A 16,988-nucleotide genomic window follows, 5' to 3' on the forward strand; every position below is an offset into this window, starting at 1 on the left:
TTCTTGAGTAAAAGGTCTGTTGGAGGTAAGTGGTACTAGCTAACATATTAGGTCTGGTGTTTCCAGTTGTAAACCCTCCTCCATGAACTTGGAAAGGGTCAGGGATCTAGTAATAGGAAGTGGCTAGGGCAGTACATCACCATCTGCACCCAATCTTGGTTGGCCAGCATAAAGCTGTGTTGTTAATTCTGTATAATGCCCATGGTCCAGGACACAATATGTTCAATGCTGCACTAAAGGAGTCAAAGCTGTCAACTTTGGCGGTGCAGGGAACTTGTGTTTCATCAGTACTGGGTACTTCAAAGTCTTTGAAGACGGATACTTCAATTGTGTCGAGTGGCCTTGCTTCAAATGCCTCAAAGGAGTTGCTGTTGAATGGGAATGCATCGAGGACATGTGTCAACAGCTTCAGAGTTTCTTGCATTGAAGGCTCAGCAGTGCCTTAAGCTTGTGTGCTGTGCACCGGTTGGCCAAGTATCAATGGTGCCAATGCACTAGGCATTTTCAGGGCAAGAGTACTGTGCAATGATGTGTCGAAAGATGAGTGTGCCGATACACTAAGCATTGATGCTCCATGTTTGGAAGACGTAAGGTTCTTCAATGCAGGTTATTTCAATGACTTTGCAGAGTGATACTGTTTCTACTTCGATTCAGGGCAGTCCGTACTACTCAACTCTGAGGCATTGGCCTGCTTACCCAAAGAGGGATTTTTGGAGGAGCTCCTGCTCAACTCTAAAACATGCATACAAATTAATGTGATGTAGTATTTCTACTGTCTCATTCTGTTATATTTTTGAAAAAATTAATAAAACATTAAAAACCAGAGATACTCAATGCTATAACAAGTCAATGGCAGGGCTGGACTATTTGTTATTCAGACTCCAGCAGCCTTGGCATGACCTAAGTTTGTTCAATGATGGATTTAGGGACAAGTTACCTTACTATAGTTTTGGGCCTCTAAATACAAAAAAAAAAAAAAGACTGTATTTCAAAATAAACTTTTTTTTTTTTTGTAATGCTGTGGATCCTCTTAACCTTGATATAACTTTGGGCTCCAGCATGTCTTAATCAGGCCCTGATTTAGACATAGGCAACATAGCCAACTGCCTATGACAAGGATGGGCAAATTAAGACCCATGGACCAGAACTGACACAATAACAATTTTTTGGCCTGCATAATTGTTTTCTGTCATTATTATATCCTGTCCACCAACACTGACAATGCCATATTATCATGATGCACCAGTGTCGGTAGACCTCTTTTGGTGATGGCAATGACCCACTCAGTCAAGGCTGCCAATGGATGAAGAGGCCTGCAGCCATGGATTCCATCCTATAGCAGCCAAAGGAGGAGTCTAACGATAGCTGAGAGTCTGTGTGTGTAAGAGTGGGAGCCTATGTGTTATATGTGTGTATGAGAGAGAGTGGGAGCCTGTGTGTATGTGTGAGAGGAAGCCTGTGAGGGAAAGCATGTGAGAGTAAGAACCTGGGTGGGTGTGTGTGTGTGAGGAAGGGAGGAAGATAGAAGAAACAGAAAAATAGAAAGACCCTGAAAAAGGAATTAGGAAAAGATCAACATGGGGGAAAGTGGAAAAAGAGACTGGGACCAAACAATTAGAAAAATAAAAAAACTGGACAATAAGGGTAAAAAAAAAAAAAAAGAATTGAGTTTTTAGAAATTGGAATATGCCCTTTTTAGGAATGTACATTTCTTATATTTTTGTATTTTGCTCTTTCTTTAGAGTTCAAAGTCTGGTTTTTCTGACTTTCTATTTCAGTTTTGTCTACATGTTTCTGTTTATAATTTGTAGTCCCTTATTTTTTGTATTAGGTAAGGGTTGGTGTGCGTCCTGCATGCAAACCTTGAGATGCAGCATTTAATTTTGTGTGCAGTTTCTCTGTAGGGATGTGTTAATGCTGTTATGGTATGGTATGGTATGATATAGCAAGGTTCTAGGTGTTTTTTTTTTTATATATAGGGATTTGAGTTACTTCATAAAGTATTTAACCTTGGCGAGATTTTGTTTTCCTGCAGTAACACTAGAATTTGAATATATATTTTTACATATTGGGTTGTAATGTGAACTGTTCTAGTTTTACTCTGCACCTATTCTTATGATTATTGCAAGTTTTAATTATAACTATGATGTATGTTTAATGAACTCCAAGGGGCCTACCACCACTTGAGGAACTGCAAGGGGGGTCCCCACTCTCGAATGTATAATGTGGCCCCCAGCACACGAATGTTTACTCAACCCTAGCTTAGGGCGCCAAATATCTTGGCCAAAGAGGAGCCTACTGTTTTGTTTTGGGCCATATATCAGCCTACTTTCAAAAAGCACCGTCATGGAACGATCTGATCCAGCCCCAAGTCTGCTTCTCCTTACTAAGTCCCAGTTGCTGAGATCAGGTTGCTCCCCATCCCCATCCTGACTCACTCCATGAAGGCACGTTACAAGAAGCGACAGCTTGAGCGCCTGAGTCAGTCAGTTTAGCAAATGTAGACTCCTCTAAACTCTTGTCACCTCACCCCACCCTCTTCTACGATTATGAAGGTTTCTCGCGCTGAGAACAATAAAAACCGCATTGACAAACTCAATTTCTGTACCAGCACCGGTTACTCCAACCGACGCACTTCCCGGGAGCGTCCCCTTTCCTTGAGGTTTTTTTTTTTACAATGCGGAGCGCGTTGCTGAGAGTCGCGTGAGTGACGTCGCATCGCGCGACGGAAGCCCAGCGGGAGACGGCAGAATGGTGTGGCTGGTGGAGAAGCTGCCGGTGGAGCAGTGTCCGCAGGTAGCGGAATGAGATGGGAGGGGGAGCTTTGGATGCAGCCTTGCTGATTATGTTGATCGCACTATTGTCTCTCATGTTATTTCCTCTTTGATTTTTACGGCTGGAGCGTTTGTAGTTCTATGCCTGCAAAACTGAACTTTGAGTCTAATCTGCAGCTTGTGTGTTTGTTAGCTCGTGTATAGCGTGATGCCAACGCTGGGCAGTGATGAACAGGCCAGGACAAATATATAGAATAAGTGATCACAGACTAGAAATAGAAAGATGCAGATAAAAACTAAATCGGAAATCCCAAGAATCCAGACTCTATGAAATGCAACACTGGAGAAATAGAACCAGAAATGTATTTCTTCTTGTGCTGTGCAAATACAAAGATGATACTGAGTGAAAAAGGAAAAACAGCAGCTATAGTAGCAAAATTTGTGGTATCCTGCCACCAGGCCAGAAATGAAACCTGACCAGCAATAATATGGACTGGCATCAAAATCTGAGATAAGTCCCCAATGCTATACTTTGCATAGCCTGTATTTTTACTTATTTTTACAAATTATTTTCCTTTCCCTTTTATTTTAATAATTCACTATACTATTTTGGTAATGCATGTAAAATTATCATGCTAGTGAATTAATCAGAATCTAGGAGCTACCTAAAAAACTTGGAGACCTGGATGGCAACCACTAGTGCACGTTCTCCTCCCTTCTCCCAAGATTCACTGACTTCTTTGAGGTCTTTATCTGCTGTCATATTCTATGTTTTACTCACCCATATAGGAAGAGTGCTCCACTTTTTTTGTTGGCAGCCAAACAAATCCACCCCGGTCCCCAAAGCTCTCTAATTGCTGATACCATATATGGCAAAATGTTGGTCAGATCTTGGCCCCAGTGGCCCACCTTGTTCCATTGCCTATGTACCCATACTGCATCCTGATGTGCTCATGTGCCACCATTTGCCCCTCCTCCAATATCTCCATTTATTCTTAGTCTTACATCCCTCCAAAGACTCTTTCCTTTTTCCTTCCTCCCCCACACACCCACCTTTAAGGACTGACTCCCTCTTCTGTTTTCACCTCTATCTCCCTCACTCTCAGTTCATCATCAGCTGCTGCTGCTTCTCATTACTCAATCCCCCATTCCTCCTGTCCTTTCCTCGCTGGATCTGCAAGTTCCAGCAGTGGGGGAAGCAGTGGCCTGCAGGGGTACTGCTGCCTTACACAGATTTCCTTAAAGACAGCCAATGCAGGAGGAGAGGACAGAAACAGACCTGTGAGCATGCCATGTCCAGCTCCATGGTCTGACTGCTACTGCCACCACTTTAGTTGCACAAGGAGGAAAGGAGTCGTCCACGTGGATTTCTCCATAGTTAAATGGTGGCAAATTCCTGCCTTCATGGAGAGAGATGGGTTTTTTGGAAAAAAACTGAATTGGACAATTTTCCCTTGCAATCTTTTCTAATTTCTATATATTTGTAGAACAATGAAAAATTTCTCCTAAATGGATTTGTGATCTAATTTGGTATGTTGAGACATATATACACACTGAAAACAAAACCCATTAATTTCCCATGCTCAAAGATTTTCAAGCAATTGAACTGAAATATTTAATTGGGGGAAAAATCAATAAAAATAAAGTGGTTTAAATGTTATATTTATTCCAATAAAAATAATTTATTACAGTACAATACAATAGCATGTATTGGGTATACATGTTTTAATTTAAATGGAAAAACACCCCAGTGCTACTGAAAACTGTTGACTCTTTAGTCTGCACAAGAATTGGGCATGATATGCCATAAATTGCCCACTCATCTACTGCAACAGAAGTCATTGCGGCACCTCCATTTTTACTTTCAATGTTGGCAGAATCACCTGTGCTACTTATTAGTTTGATTTCAAAATTAATTGAACTATATTCTCTCTCGTTACACATTGGTTTTACCCATGCGTCTATGGACAAGGGAAACTTATCCCACTGCATCTTCACTAATTTTCCACCCCATATTTCTGGTGCTGTGTTGACTTGCTGCTGGAAATTGTCCAGCCCCAATAAAGACCAGCACAATAGCAACACCAGTTTATTTTAGCTCTAATGGTAGGGACAGCTAAATAGAACGAGCTTTAAAGAATAGTGTGACATTCTAGATAGTCTCAGTTTAAAACCCTCCCCGTGCATTTCTTTTTGAAGGTTACCAACTTTGAAAAGGGGAAAGTCAGCTGCCCCCCCCCCCCCCCCAAGTATCAATATCCACACAAAGTTTACTGCAGTTAGGTCTAGCTGTTCCAGAGTCATAAGGGGTGGGGGTTTGGAACACACAAAATCACATACTGCAACGTATGCAGACATTTTACCATCTGAAAAGGCTCTCTGTTCTATTGAACCAAGGCTAAAAATTTGTAGTAATTATTCTTGTAAGAATTAAATACAAATTATAAAACAGCGGAGCATCTTAATGATTTATTTTAACTGCTAACTTGTGCGGTTATATTTAGAGCAGCCATTTGAGCAGATGTAGGTTTCTGAATAATTTTAGCTATTTAGCAATGATTATTGTGCTAACTGGTAAATGGCCCCCATCCTCTTCCTTGGCTCAGCCCAGCCATATTTTTGTCCAGCTGTATCTATGCGCCTCTTAATTTTGTGCTTGCACAATTTATCCAGAGGAAGAAATATTTAACAGTTTAGATTTCTGCTGTCAAAAAGATTTTAACCACAGAAATCTTTTCAATATTGACTCCCAGTGCAACACTGCTGCCCGGAGAAGGTCTCTCTATAACAAAGGTGGGTGAACATTTAGGCACAAGAGCCACTTTGAGAGCCCATTCCAGGTTGGGGGGTGGGAACCAATCAGAAGGTGGAAGTCTGTGGTGAGAGGGGAGAAGGGATCCCCTAGAAGTCTGAAGAGCCAACAGTTAAACTTACAGATGATGATACTTCCAGCCGCTCACCTGCTGCTTTCTTCTCTTGAGGCCACGGCCTGACTCGCTGCTGCATGCTAGATGTGGCTTGTGAGACGTAGGTTGCCCACCTTTCCTCTATAAACTGTTATTTCATAGTTATTACATTGCACCATTCCTGCCATTTCTCCCCTATTTCTGTAAAATTAATCCATTTTCAAAATGTTTCTTAATGCAGCATTTAACCATAAGGTATAATAAGCAGAGATGGAAAATATTTAGAAAACATGGTGCTAACCAGGAGCATAGAAATTTTATTTTAAACCAACATAAACAGAATGCATAAGTACTTTTATAATTTTTTTGTTTTAAAGACCTGTTTTTTTAAATCACATAGTGCATGGGTCAGCTCTTGCCATTATAGCAGAACTGTATATGTTACTCTGTACATATGCATCAGCCAATTAAATGTTTCTGTGTTATTTATCTAAAGATGTATTACTTGCCATTTTAGTAAAGTTCGTATGAGGTACAACAGAATAACATTGATAAATTTGGAAATCGCTTAGAGCTTTGGCAGAAGCAATCAATAAATATAAGTACATAAAAAATAAACAGAGCATACCTACTGGAACTTTGTTCACAAAAATATGCTATCAGCCTCATGTACAAGTAATTAACATTATTGAGTTCAGTTACATTTTACAGAAGGACTGTTTACGTCATTTACTTCCAAACACTGGTAATCACCTTTTGAGAGCTTTTTATATTGTGCAGTGGTCTCTAGTCACATTCTTTGTCCCAGCCATTCTGTTTTAAGGTTGTTTACACAATGTGTGAGATCATCTATATAGATACAAGACAGATTTGTGAGGCTGAGCCTGAATTAGCCTACTAGAAATACAGAATTTTAAAATAAAAACTGAGTGTTATTCAGACAGAAACTCTGCAAGAAATGGTTCCTGACTTTGGTTGCTTTTTTTTCTTGTCACTTCACGGTTGACGTTTTAGAGCAGGCAGAGACCCTGATACTGAACAGCTGTTGCTACTGTAAACCTGCCAAACAAAAGAAAATTTCAGTAATGCATAAGAAAATTCCAGAAGGATGTTAGGAAATTTATAGGAAAACCATGAAAAACTTTTTTTCTTGTCATGTGTTTCACATTTTGGCATGTTTTATAGATTTTTTTTTTCTCTAGTTCCTTCATAAGGTAATTGATGGCATATGTGGTCGTGCACACCCTCGGTTTCAGGACTACGGCAGCATTTGGAATTTGTCAGAATGGCTTGAGGTTCTTGAGGAATCAACAGGAGTGTTCAAAACTATGGTTGGTCAAAATGTGTCTGAAGAAGAGGTAGGATTATGAGTTTAAACTTGATTTGGAACAGTGCTGTAGCTGTGATGTTCCCCCAAAGGCAGCTGCTTTTATGTTGATGGGTCACATAACATGCCACTTTTGCAACTGGGTGAGCATCTAGAACCTGGAGTGAGGCTGTGCATTGAGGAGCACCATTTGTAATTCCTTTTCTTCCTCAGCATGAGGAAGAGCTGTGTTTGCTTTATGTTTAAAATAAATTTGCACTAATCACCCATTCGATTGACTACTTCTATTCTCTATTGGAAGGTTATTTACTCTTTCGGATAATAGAAAGACTAACGGGCACATTTAAAACTAATCGGAGAAAGTTCTTTTTTACTCAACGCACAATTAAACTCTGGAATTTGTTGCCAGAGGATGTCATTAGTGCAGTTAGTGTAGCTGTGTTTAAAAAGGATTGGATAAGTTCTTGGAGGAGAAGTCCATTACCTGCTATTAAGTTCACTTAGAGAATAGCCACTGCCATTAGCAATGGTTACATGGAATAGACTTAGTTTTTGGGTACTTGCCAGGTTCTTATGGCCTGGATTGGCCACTGTTGGAAACAGGATGCTGTGCTTGATGGACCCTTGGTCTGACCCAGTATGGCATTTTCTTATGTTCTTATGTTCTATTCAGTGGCATTTCTCAATACAGTCTGAAATGTCTCCAACTCTTATAAAACAGTCACCAAAATTTTGGAAGGGCCAAGGCAGCCAGCTACGTAAGACCAATCTTACATTGGGTGCACTGAGTCTCCTTTGAAAGCAGGATTAAATTCAAACCTTCTGCTTTGTCTATAAATGTGTGAGCATACAGGCCCCAGAGTATTTCACCCAACTTCTTTTCTCCTATACTCCTATTCTCCCAAATGGCTCTCCTTTCCTCCTTCTCTGTTTCTGTCAGACTGACTTGTAGAAGAATTTGTGCCTTCAGATGCTATGCACCAAAAATCTGGAACAAGATACTGCTACCACTACACCTTGAGCCATGCTATTTCGCTTTCTGGGGAAAAAAAAGTTGTATGGCTGTTCAGTCAAGCCTTCCCCTAGGCATCTCAACAAAGACCAGCAGTCTTGAGGAATTGACTGCTACAACTCGCAAATAAGAACCATAACATGCACATCCCTGGACTCTCGTATTTTAGATTCTTGACTTCTACACTTGGTATTTTATTCATCCTTCACCCTTAGATCCTTAACCCTACTGTAAATTTGACTCGGTTCCTACGTGTAAGTGACCACTGATTAATGTTACTGTAATTGCTTTTTAAAATTTGTAATCTGTCTTAAGGCCATTCTTGGAAAAAGGCGGAATATCAAATGCTAATACATATTCATCTTCTAGCATTGTTTTTCTCTTATTTCATATCAAAAACGTTTTCTGTTTAAGTCTTCTGCCTTTGATAGGTTCTTGCTTTCTCTGGGGGATGGGTGCAGGCCATATTCATGTACCCCAGCAGGGACTATTTTATTCGGGTCTTACATATCTCTCTATCTTAGCATTTGGATGTCCAGCCATGCTGTTCATTTGATGAGACGTTAAGCTCATTCTCCATCAGAGACTATGCTTTAGCGTTTCTCAGAATCTATTAGTTTTTCCCATTCTTTTCTAGTGGGAAAACTACTCAAAGCAGCTAACAAATAATTCAGCAATTACAATTCAGTACGTATTACAAACATAAGCAGATGCAAAAGTACAGTAACAAAAAAATCTATCAGTAATTAGATGTTAATGTATGTCAAATGAAAATGCAATAATCAAAAATCAATAAATATATCTCAAAATATCCTCATTAATACTTTATTTTCTGCAAAAATTGTAATTGCATCAAGTTTTGGCAAAAATATGATTGTATACCTATCTGAAACTACTGATACAAAAACCAGGGATCGAAGTTGGTCTTCAAGACATTTGGGGTCCACAAAGGGGCGAACCCCATCACCTGTGATCGGCCATGTCTTTAAATTTCCAGCCTGATAGTGACAGCAGGATGTAGAGAGAATCTCTGCAGCTGTCAGCAGAGATGGAGACAGTCATAGAGGTAGATGCACAGAGATAAAGCTCTGTGATCTTTTGAGAGAAGCTCAGCCCAGGGCTGCCCGGAGGACGTCTCCCAGGCAGCATGGCTAATTCACCCTGCTATCTATGGAAAACACTGTTTATGGTAAGCAAACTTGCTTTTTTTCACTGTTCATAGGTGTATGTATGTGTATGTCCACCTCACTTCTCCACTAAATGTAACACCCTCATCCTTGACTTTGCAAATAGAGAGAGAAGTTTTGTTTATACCATGGTGCCCATTATTTCTTTCTTTTCAAAGTTTTGAATTTACACCAGAATGGTTTGTGGTAACTAATCAAATTGAAACACTGCTTCAGATTTTTTTTTTTTCTTTCCTTGTCTGGCTCTTGTGTGCCTGTCTTGCTCTAGGTCAAGCTGCTGAGTGGATTGTTTTTTGGAATGGCATGCTTGCCCAATTCCACTGCCTCCCATAAGCACAATAATCCTCCTTTAAGGTTGTATGCAGAGATTTGCATAGGCACAGACAGGTATTCAGAGAGAGTCCAGGAAGTGAAGAGTTTCTCAGATGACATCAGGTGATATTTGGCCTGTATAAATGTGATAAGGCAATTTTCCTTAGAGGAAGATTAAGCAAAACCAAAAATATCTCTATGATTGCAGTATAAAGGAACTAGAGCAGAAAGGTGTATTTGAACATCTAGGAGTGTAGAGTAAGATAGAAAAATTTGGCATAAAGTATTAGACAAAAGATCAGTGATAAGTATATAAGTACTAAAGGAGACAGAAGTTGATAGTGAAAAGTGCTTTAACAGCATAGAATAAGATACAAGCTATTAGTGCATGAATTGGAAGTTCATTATCATACAGTTTTGGAATAATAGACTGGCACCATAAATATCTTGAAGAATTAGATTTCAAAACAAGAAAGATCCGTATCTATCCGATCATTTCTAAAATTCAGGTTATGCTGAGATTGTACATTGCTAGAGCTGAAGGTGTTATGGGTTTTATTGAAGTTGATTACACATACAGAGCTACCATATTAGACCTTCAGTCATACTTGATGGCATCAACAAAACCAAATGCCCCAAATAGTGCTGAAGTATGGAAATGAGTAAGCACCATTTATCTGTTCTTAAGCTTGAACAGTCATTCCAGAGAATAGAAGGAATGACTGAAAATCCACTAACACATGAAAGGAAAGAAGTTACAGACTTAGCAAAACAAGAGAAAATTATTTAAAGAATTAGACCTGCAAACAAGAAAGGATAGTTGTCAGAAGCACAAATATAAGTGGAAAATACAGAAACCCCACATGGATCAAGATTTGACAGAGCAGTGGTTAAGGAGAGGTGAACTCGGTCCTATAGATGAGAAACTGATAATTGCAGGACAGGATAGTGAACTACAGACAAGATGGTTCGCAGGCAGCATAGAAAAGAATTGTAAAACGGACAAATACAGATTATGCAGAACAGAATTTGAAATGGTTACACATCTCATCACTGGATGTGAAGTGCTGATGTCAGAATGCTGGTATACCGAAAGGCACAAAGTGGCATGACTTATTCATTGGAAACTGTGTAAATATTATAACATCGATGTACCAAAAAAAACAAAACAGTAGGCGCACAACCCTAACAGAATACAAGAGAATAAAGAAGTTGTGATCATCTGGGACATTTCTATTCCAACCGACAGAACAATCGATGCAAGAAAACCAGATATTGTAGTGGAGGAGAAAAGCACAAGAATGGCATTTTTGATAGACGTATCTGTACCCAGTGTCTATTCTGTGGATCATATGGAGAAAGCGAAGATCTGCAAGTACCAAGTGATGCAATCGGAGTCCAAAAAAACGTGGCAAAAAAACCCCCCCCAGAAATAATCCCAGTTATATTGGGTGCAAGTTGCCTGATTAAGAAGAATTTTCAAGTGCACCTTGATATCGGAGTATAAAAATTACACTCTATGAATTCCCGAAGGAGGCTCTCTTTGGCACAATGCAAGTGCTAAGAATGCTATTAGCAGTAAAGTTGCGAGACTGAGATCATTCCCAACATACGCTGGCTTACGAGTGAAGTTCATTGCTGACAAGGTATGCACAAACCACGCCCATTTGGAGACTCTGCCCAGAGAGATACTTGGACAGTCTTAAATAAAATTTTATTTGAAACAGCCCCGCCTTCTCGTTTCCAGTAGATTTTTCTTTTCTTTGTCGTAACATGTACTCAGTATGTCGTGTCAAAAACCCCACCACTCTCTTCAGCAGATTTGTGTTAAAAAGTATTCCTGAAGCCATGCTTCTGCATGCTCTCCCTAAATGTTTAAATTTTATTCTCTCTTTCTGTTGTATTTCTTAAATATTATTAGCAGAACTGACATCTTGTGTGGTTACAGAAACAATTGTTTCTGATCAAAAACTTGAAAAAGGAATATCCCTATAAGTACACAGAGCACAGTATTAAGGGGTAACAATATGTTTAAATTGGTTGGTTGTTAGGAAGTTTTGAAGGACTGGTAGGCAACAGTAGCAATAAATATTCTAAAAAAAAGTCACTGTCATTCAGAGATTAAGTATTTGATTATATCAGTTTCGGTTACATCTTTCCTTTTTTGATACTAGGTTTGGTAAACTTTTTTTTTTTTTTACAAAAGTTTTTTTAAAATTTATATTCCACTTTTCATGATGCTTCAAAGTGGATTACATTAAGGTACTGTCGGTATTTCCCTGTCCCCAGAGGGCTTATAGTCTTAAGTTTGTACCTGAGACAATGTGACATGACTTGTCCAAGGATTTGAATCCTAGCTTCCCTGGTTCGCAGTCTGCTGCTCTAGGCGCTAGGTACTCCTCCACTTGACCCTCGCTTCTCCTTTTTTGAGATCAGCTTTCTTCAGAACTTTACCTGGCATGGCAAATAACATAAGATTTGCCATACTGGTTCAGCCCAGGAGTCCATCAAGCTCAGTATCCTGTTTTCAGTGTAGCCAATCCAGGTCACAAGTGCCTAGCAGGATCCCAAATTCTCCCTCTTGACATAACACAGTTGACATTTTTTAATCTCAAAATTGAATTTTTTTTTAATAGGCTTGTAACTAGGTTTTCTTCTGGGGAAAGGAATGTTTTTTTTGTAAAGCTATAAATTTTCCCCTTTTCTTCTAGTGTTTAGTTTGTATAGAAGTTACTGAAATGTAACAGTTTACTTTTTTCTGAGCACACAACTTAATTCCTGTCAGGTTTCACCATGTCTTCCTTGATATCTTTAACATAAGACATGCCACACTAGGTCAGACCAAGGGTCCATCAAGCCCAGTATCCTATTTCCAACAGTGGCCAATCCAACTCGCAAGTACCCAAACATTAGATAGATCACAAGCTACTATTGCTTATTAATTATCATAATAGCAGTTTATGGATTTATCCTCTAGGAAATTATCCAGACCCAGTAACACTAACTGTTGAAACCATGACCCCTGGCAATGAATTCCAGAGTTTAACTATGCACTGAGTGAAAAGAATTTTCTTTGATTTGAACACCTAGAAGTAGAGTAAGATTTGTTTTAAATGAGCCACTTGCTAACTTCATGGTGTGTCCCCTGGTCCTTCTATTATCTGAGAGTAAATAACCAATTTACATTAACTTGTTCAAGTCCTTTCATAATTTTGTAGACCTCAGTCATATCCCCCCTCAGTCGTCTCTTCTCTAAACTGAGCAGTCCTAACTTGTTTAGCCTTTCCGCATAGGGCAGCTGTTCCATGCCCTTATTTTGGTCACTCTTCTCTGCACTTTCTCTCCAGTGCTGCTATATTCTTTTTGAGATGTGGTGACCAGCAATGCACACAGTATTCAAGGTGCGGTCTCACCATGGAGCGATACAGAGGCATTATGACATCCTCCGTTTTATTTTCCATTCCCTTCCTAAAAATTCCTAACACTGTTTGTTTGCTTTTTTGATCGCCACAGCACACTGGGCCGACAATTTCAATGTATTATCCACTATGATGCCTAGTTCTCTTTCCTGGGTGGTAACTCCTAAGATAGAACCTAACATTGTGTAACTACAGCAAGGGTTATTTTTCCCTATATGCATCACTTTGCACTTGTCCACATTAAATTCCATCTGCCATTTGGAAGCCCAATCTTCTGGTCTCACAAGCTCCTCCTGCGGTTCATCACAATCCGCTTGAGATTTAACTACTCTGCATAATTTTGTGTCGTCCACAAATTTGATCACCTCACTCGTTGTACCCCTTTCCAGATCATTTATAAATTTATTAAACAGCACCGGTCCAAGTATAGATCCCTGAAGTACTCCACTGTTTACTTTTTTGCACTGTGAAAACTGACCCTTTAATCCTACTCTCTGTTTCCTGTCTTTTAACCAACTTGCAATCCATAAAAGGACATCGCCACCTATCCCATGACTTTTTAGTTTTCTTAGAAGCCTCTTATGCGGGACTTCTGAAATTTCATTTTTGAGTTCTTTCAGAACCCTGGGGTGTATACCATCCGGTCCAGGTAATTTAATACTCTTCAGTTTGTCAATCAGGCCTACCACATCTTCCAGGTTCAGTTGATCAGAACCAAATGAAAACCTTTCATCACCCATTAGAACCTTCGGGAGATTTCTTTTTAAGCTTGTTAATCCACATCAATGGAGAAAAGGTAATTACTTATCTGTACCTATTCTCGGAAGGTAGTATTTTCACATTCACACAGCCAATGGCTCAAGTGTTGCACACACAGTTGACTGATCTAGGTTGAAAATACCTAATAGTTAGTAATTTGCCTCGCTCAGCAGAGTTACAAAGGAACTCGAACACAGAATGTGGGAAATGTTTTCAGTTGCCATTGTGTAGGGCATGTAACCTGTAATTATGATTCCTTCTGAAAATATGACCTTGAGAGAACAAAAATGACAAAAAAAACCTGAAATTTTTCTTTAAATATGAGATCTAGGCCAAATTCTTAGCTGCAGAAAGATCAGTAATTTGATCCTCTACAGTCTTCCTTTTCTCAATAAACTGTTTTCTCTAATTGCTCTTCCTGCTCCAACCACACAGTATTCGAGCTTTTCAATTTTCCCTACATTGCTTCCTCAATTACCCTCTCCACTCCAGATGGTGGTATTAACACTCCACCCTCCTCTTCCTCAGTTGCACTTCCTATGCTGATAGGCTTGGACCAGTGACTTTTCATGCTCCCTGGTACGCACTTGTTGTTGATTAGAAAGGAACCATGCTGTAAGTGTGTTGGGGAGGTAGAGGAGACAGGAGCAGCCACAAGGCTATCATTGGTCCCTATTCTACTGTTGTGCCTAGAGCTGCCAGTCACCATGACAACCTAGAGCTGGGATTTTACATCACTGCAATAAACAATTACATTGCTGGGGTTATCTGGGTTGAAATCAGCAGTTTGTATCTCTCCTGAAACCAATTGAGATGATGCCTGCAAGTAGCTAGTAGCCAGGTACATCCAGTAAAATAATAGGCCATATTTCCTTTATATGCTCCTTTTCTTAAATGATACCTGCTGTCAAGTTAGTGATGGTTATGGGGGGGACGTAGGCGGCCAGTTCTGGCAACGTGTTTATTAGCTTTCAGGCAACAATCTCAGTTTTGGGTAGATGTTTATTACAAAGCTTGGTGGTAAAACGGGGTGAGAGAGAGTGGGTGTTGGGTTGGATTATGCATGAGAACTTGTATGATCATCAACATGGAATGATAGAGAACCAAAAAAGAGTGCAATAAAAACTGACCTGGCTAAGGAGTCATAGCCTACAAGCTGCCAAACTCTTTTCCATTGACGAGCAGGGCTGAATTAGCCATGACAAGTGGGTGACATCATCTGATGGCGCTGAACATAGAGCTTTTCCTCTGTTGAGCATGTGGGAATTCCTGTGCGGGTGTTGCCTCGTACAATCTCTCAATCATTTTTTTGTCAAAGCCTTAGCACAGACATGTATCCTTTTTCTCCAAGAAGTTTATTCTTATTAATCATATTTTCATGCCTTTTTTAAATTTTGTTGCCATTACGGCCAGAAGTGTGGCACAGCTTCGGACAAGTCTTCACTGGACAACTTTTGGAGATAAACTCTAGAAGATGGCAGCCCAGTTGCAGGAGCAGAATGTGGAGGTACGCGATTATATTAACAATCTAAGGCCTGCTGCCCCAGCAACCACAGGGCCGCGGCCGACAGCGCAATGCACGCCCCAGCGGAGGCCCTGAAGGCCTTTACCAAGTAGCCCAGCAGTGGTAGTGACCCACTTCAGGAAACAGATATAGATGTTTCTTTACCTCAAACAGCTGGTTGCTGGTGGCCCTGGACCCATCCACCCTGCACTACAGCCTGCTGGTCCCTGTTGAGTGCTGGGAAGTGTTGGACTTACTCATCAACCATGGGGAGTCCAACCTGCAATTTATGCAGACCCCTCAACCCATCGGGGCTGCTGTCAACACGATACTGAACAAAACATATCTACCGGCCTGCCTACACATGTGCTGCCTAAAGTGAGGCCTGTATTTGTGGTGGACACCACACCTGTACTCCCGGTCACGTCAACATCATGACAAGCATGAGAAGGGACCTCCAGTGGCAGTTGCTCCCGGCGTGCCAGATCAGTCTGACCACGCACTCCTTGAATGAGGGGTAGGGTGCCCACAGGGGGCAGATGCAAACCCAAGACAGACAGTCGGGTTGGGAGAAGACCTAGCGAATCAACCTCATGCCTGGCATTCGTTCGAAATCTTCCTTCACGTGAAGGCAGTCATAGTCCACACAGACAACCAGCAGGCAAATGTTTATGCAAGCAAGGAAGAGAAGTCCGGTTCCTAGAGGCTCTGCCGAGAAGCCATACGCAGCTTGAAGGGGGCAGAGAGGAATTTGATCACACACCCCAGGCGATTGGTCTGTCTGGCGTAGGTACCCCAGAACAGAAAGACTCTGCAGGATTCTCACCCGCACGGGCAGGAATTCAGCCAGGATGAAGTGGACGGCCCTGTCCAAACCTGGGGTCACTCTTCATAGATCTCTGCCACTGAGAGCAATAGGAAGGTCCCCGGATTTTACTTGGGCAACCCAGTGACCAATGTTAGATGCAGAACGTCTTCTTCATTCCGTGGACGGGGAGTGGGGGGGAACTGTTGTATGCCCCTCATCCCACTCATATCGAGAACCATCCAGATATGCATCACGGATAAAGCAGAATCCCATCCTCGTAGCTCTGGCATGGCCCGACAACCATGATACGCCATCATTCCACCAGAAAGAACTGCCAGGATAATGGATCAGATACTCAGAGTGGTGCAAAGTACGCGGGGTGGTCTTTCTCCTGCTCCCAGGAACGCCTGCTAGAATATTTTCACTTGCTATACCAAGTAGGATTGGCAGCGGCATCTGTCAGAGTTCATGTCGGTGCCATCGCAGCCTACCTCTACCCTCATATAAAGTCCCAGTATCAATCCACCCACTGGTTTCCAGGTTCATGGCAGGCATTTTTAGGCTGTGCCCACCAGTTTAGAAGCCCAGGTCCCATGGGACCTAAACCTAGTCCTAGAGCAATTGGTGCTCCCGCTTTCGAACCTTGGACAGCAGTCGTCTGAGAGATCTCCTGGAAAATTCTCTTCCTAGTCACCCTCACCTCAGCGGGGAGGGTCAGCGAACTACAAGCGTAGGTCCACTATCCATTGCACCTGGAGTCTCACCACGTTAGGGTGACACTGCGAGCACATCCCTCCTTCTTCCCCAAGGTTGTCTCGGCGCTTCAGCTCAACCAGACTATCACCATACCGACCTCCTTTCTGAAGCCACACAAGAGCAGAGAAGCTGCTTCATACATTGGACTATAGACATGCCCAGCTTGTCACAAGCTTTGCACACATTTGATATCTAGGGCTTTCTAACTCTTCAGTTTCTTCAAC

General features: G+C 41.1%; 1 protein-coding gene across 1 annotated transcript in view; it reads left to right on the forward strand.

The window, feature by feature from the left end:
* The first annotated feature begins 2,644 nt into the window (after nucleotides 1-2,644).
* COMMD8 (COMM domain containing 8) overlaps nucleotides 2,645-16,988 on the forward strand; it is a 57,249-nt gene continuing 42,905 nt past the window's right edge. Inside the window, exons 1-2 of the mRNA XM_029588329.1 lie at nucleotides 2,645-2,796; nucleotides 6,883-7,038. Coding sequence (XP_029444189.1) covers nucleotides 2,752-2,796; nucleotides 6,883-7,038 — 201 coding nt within the window. The 5' untranslated portion in view covers nucleotides 2,645-2,751. The remainder of the gene's footprint in view (nucleotides 2,797-6,882; nucleotides 7,039-16,988) is intronic.

The sequence above is a fragment of the Rhinatrema bivittatum genome, chromosome 1 (assembly GCF_901001135.1).
Source record: "Rhinatrema bivittatum chromosome 1, aRhiBiv1.1, whole genome shotgun sequence".
NCBI classification, from domain to species: Eukaryota; Metazoa; Chordata; class Amphibia; order Gymnophiona; family Rhinatrematidae; genus Rhinatrema; species Rhinatrema bivittatum.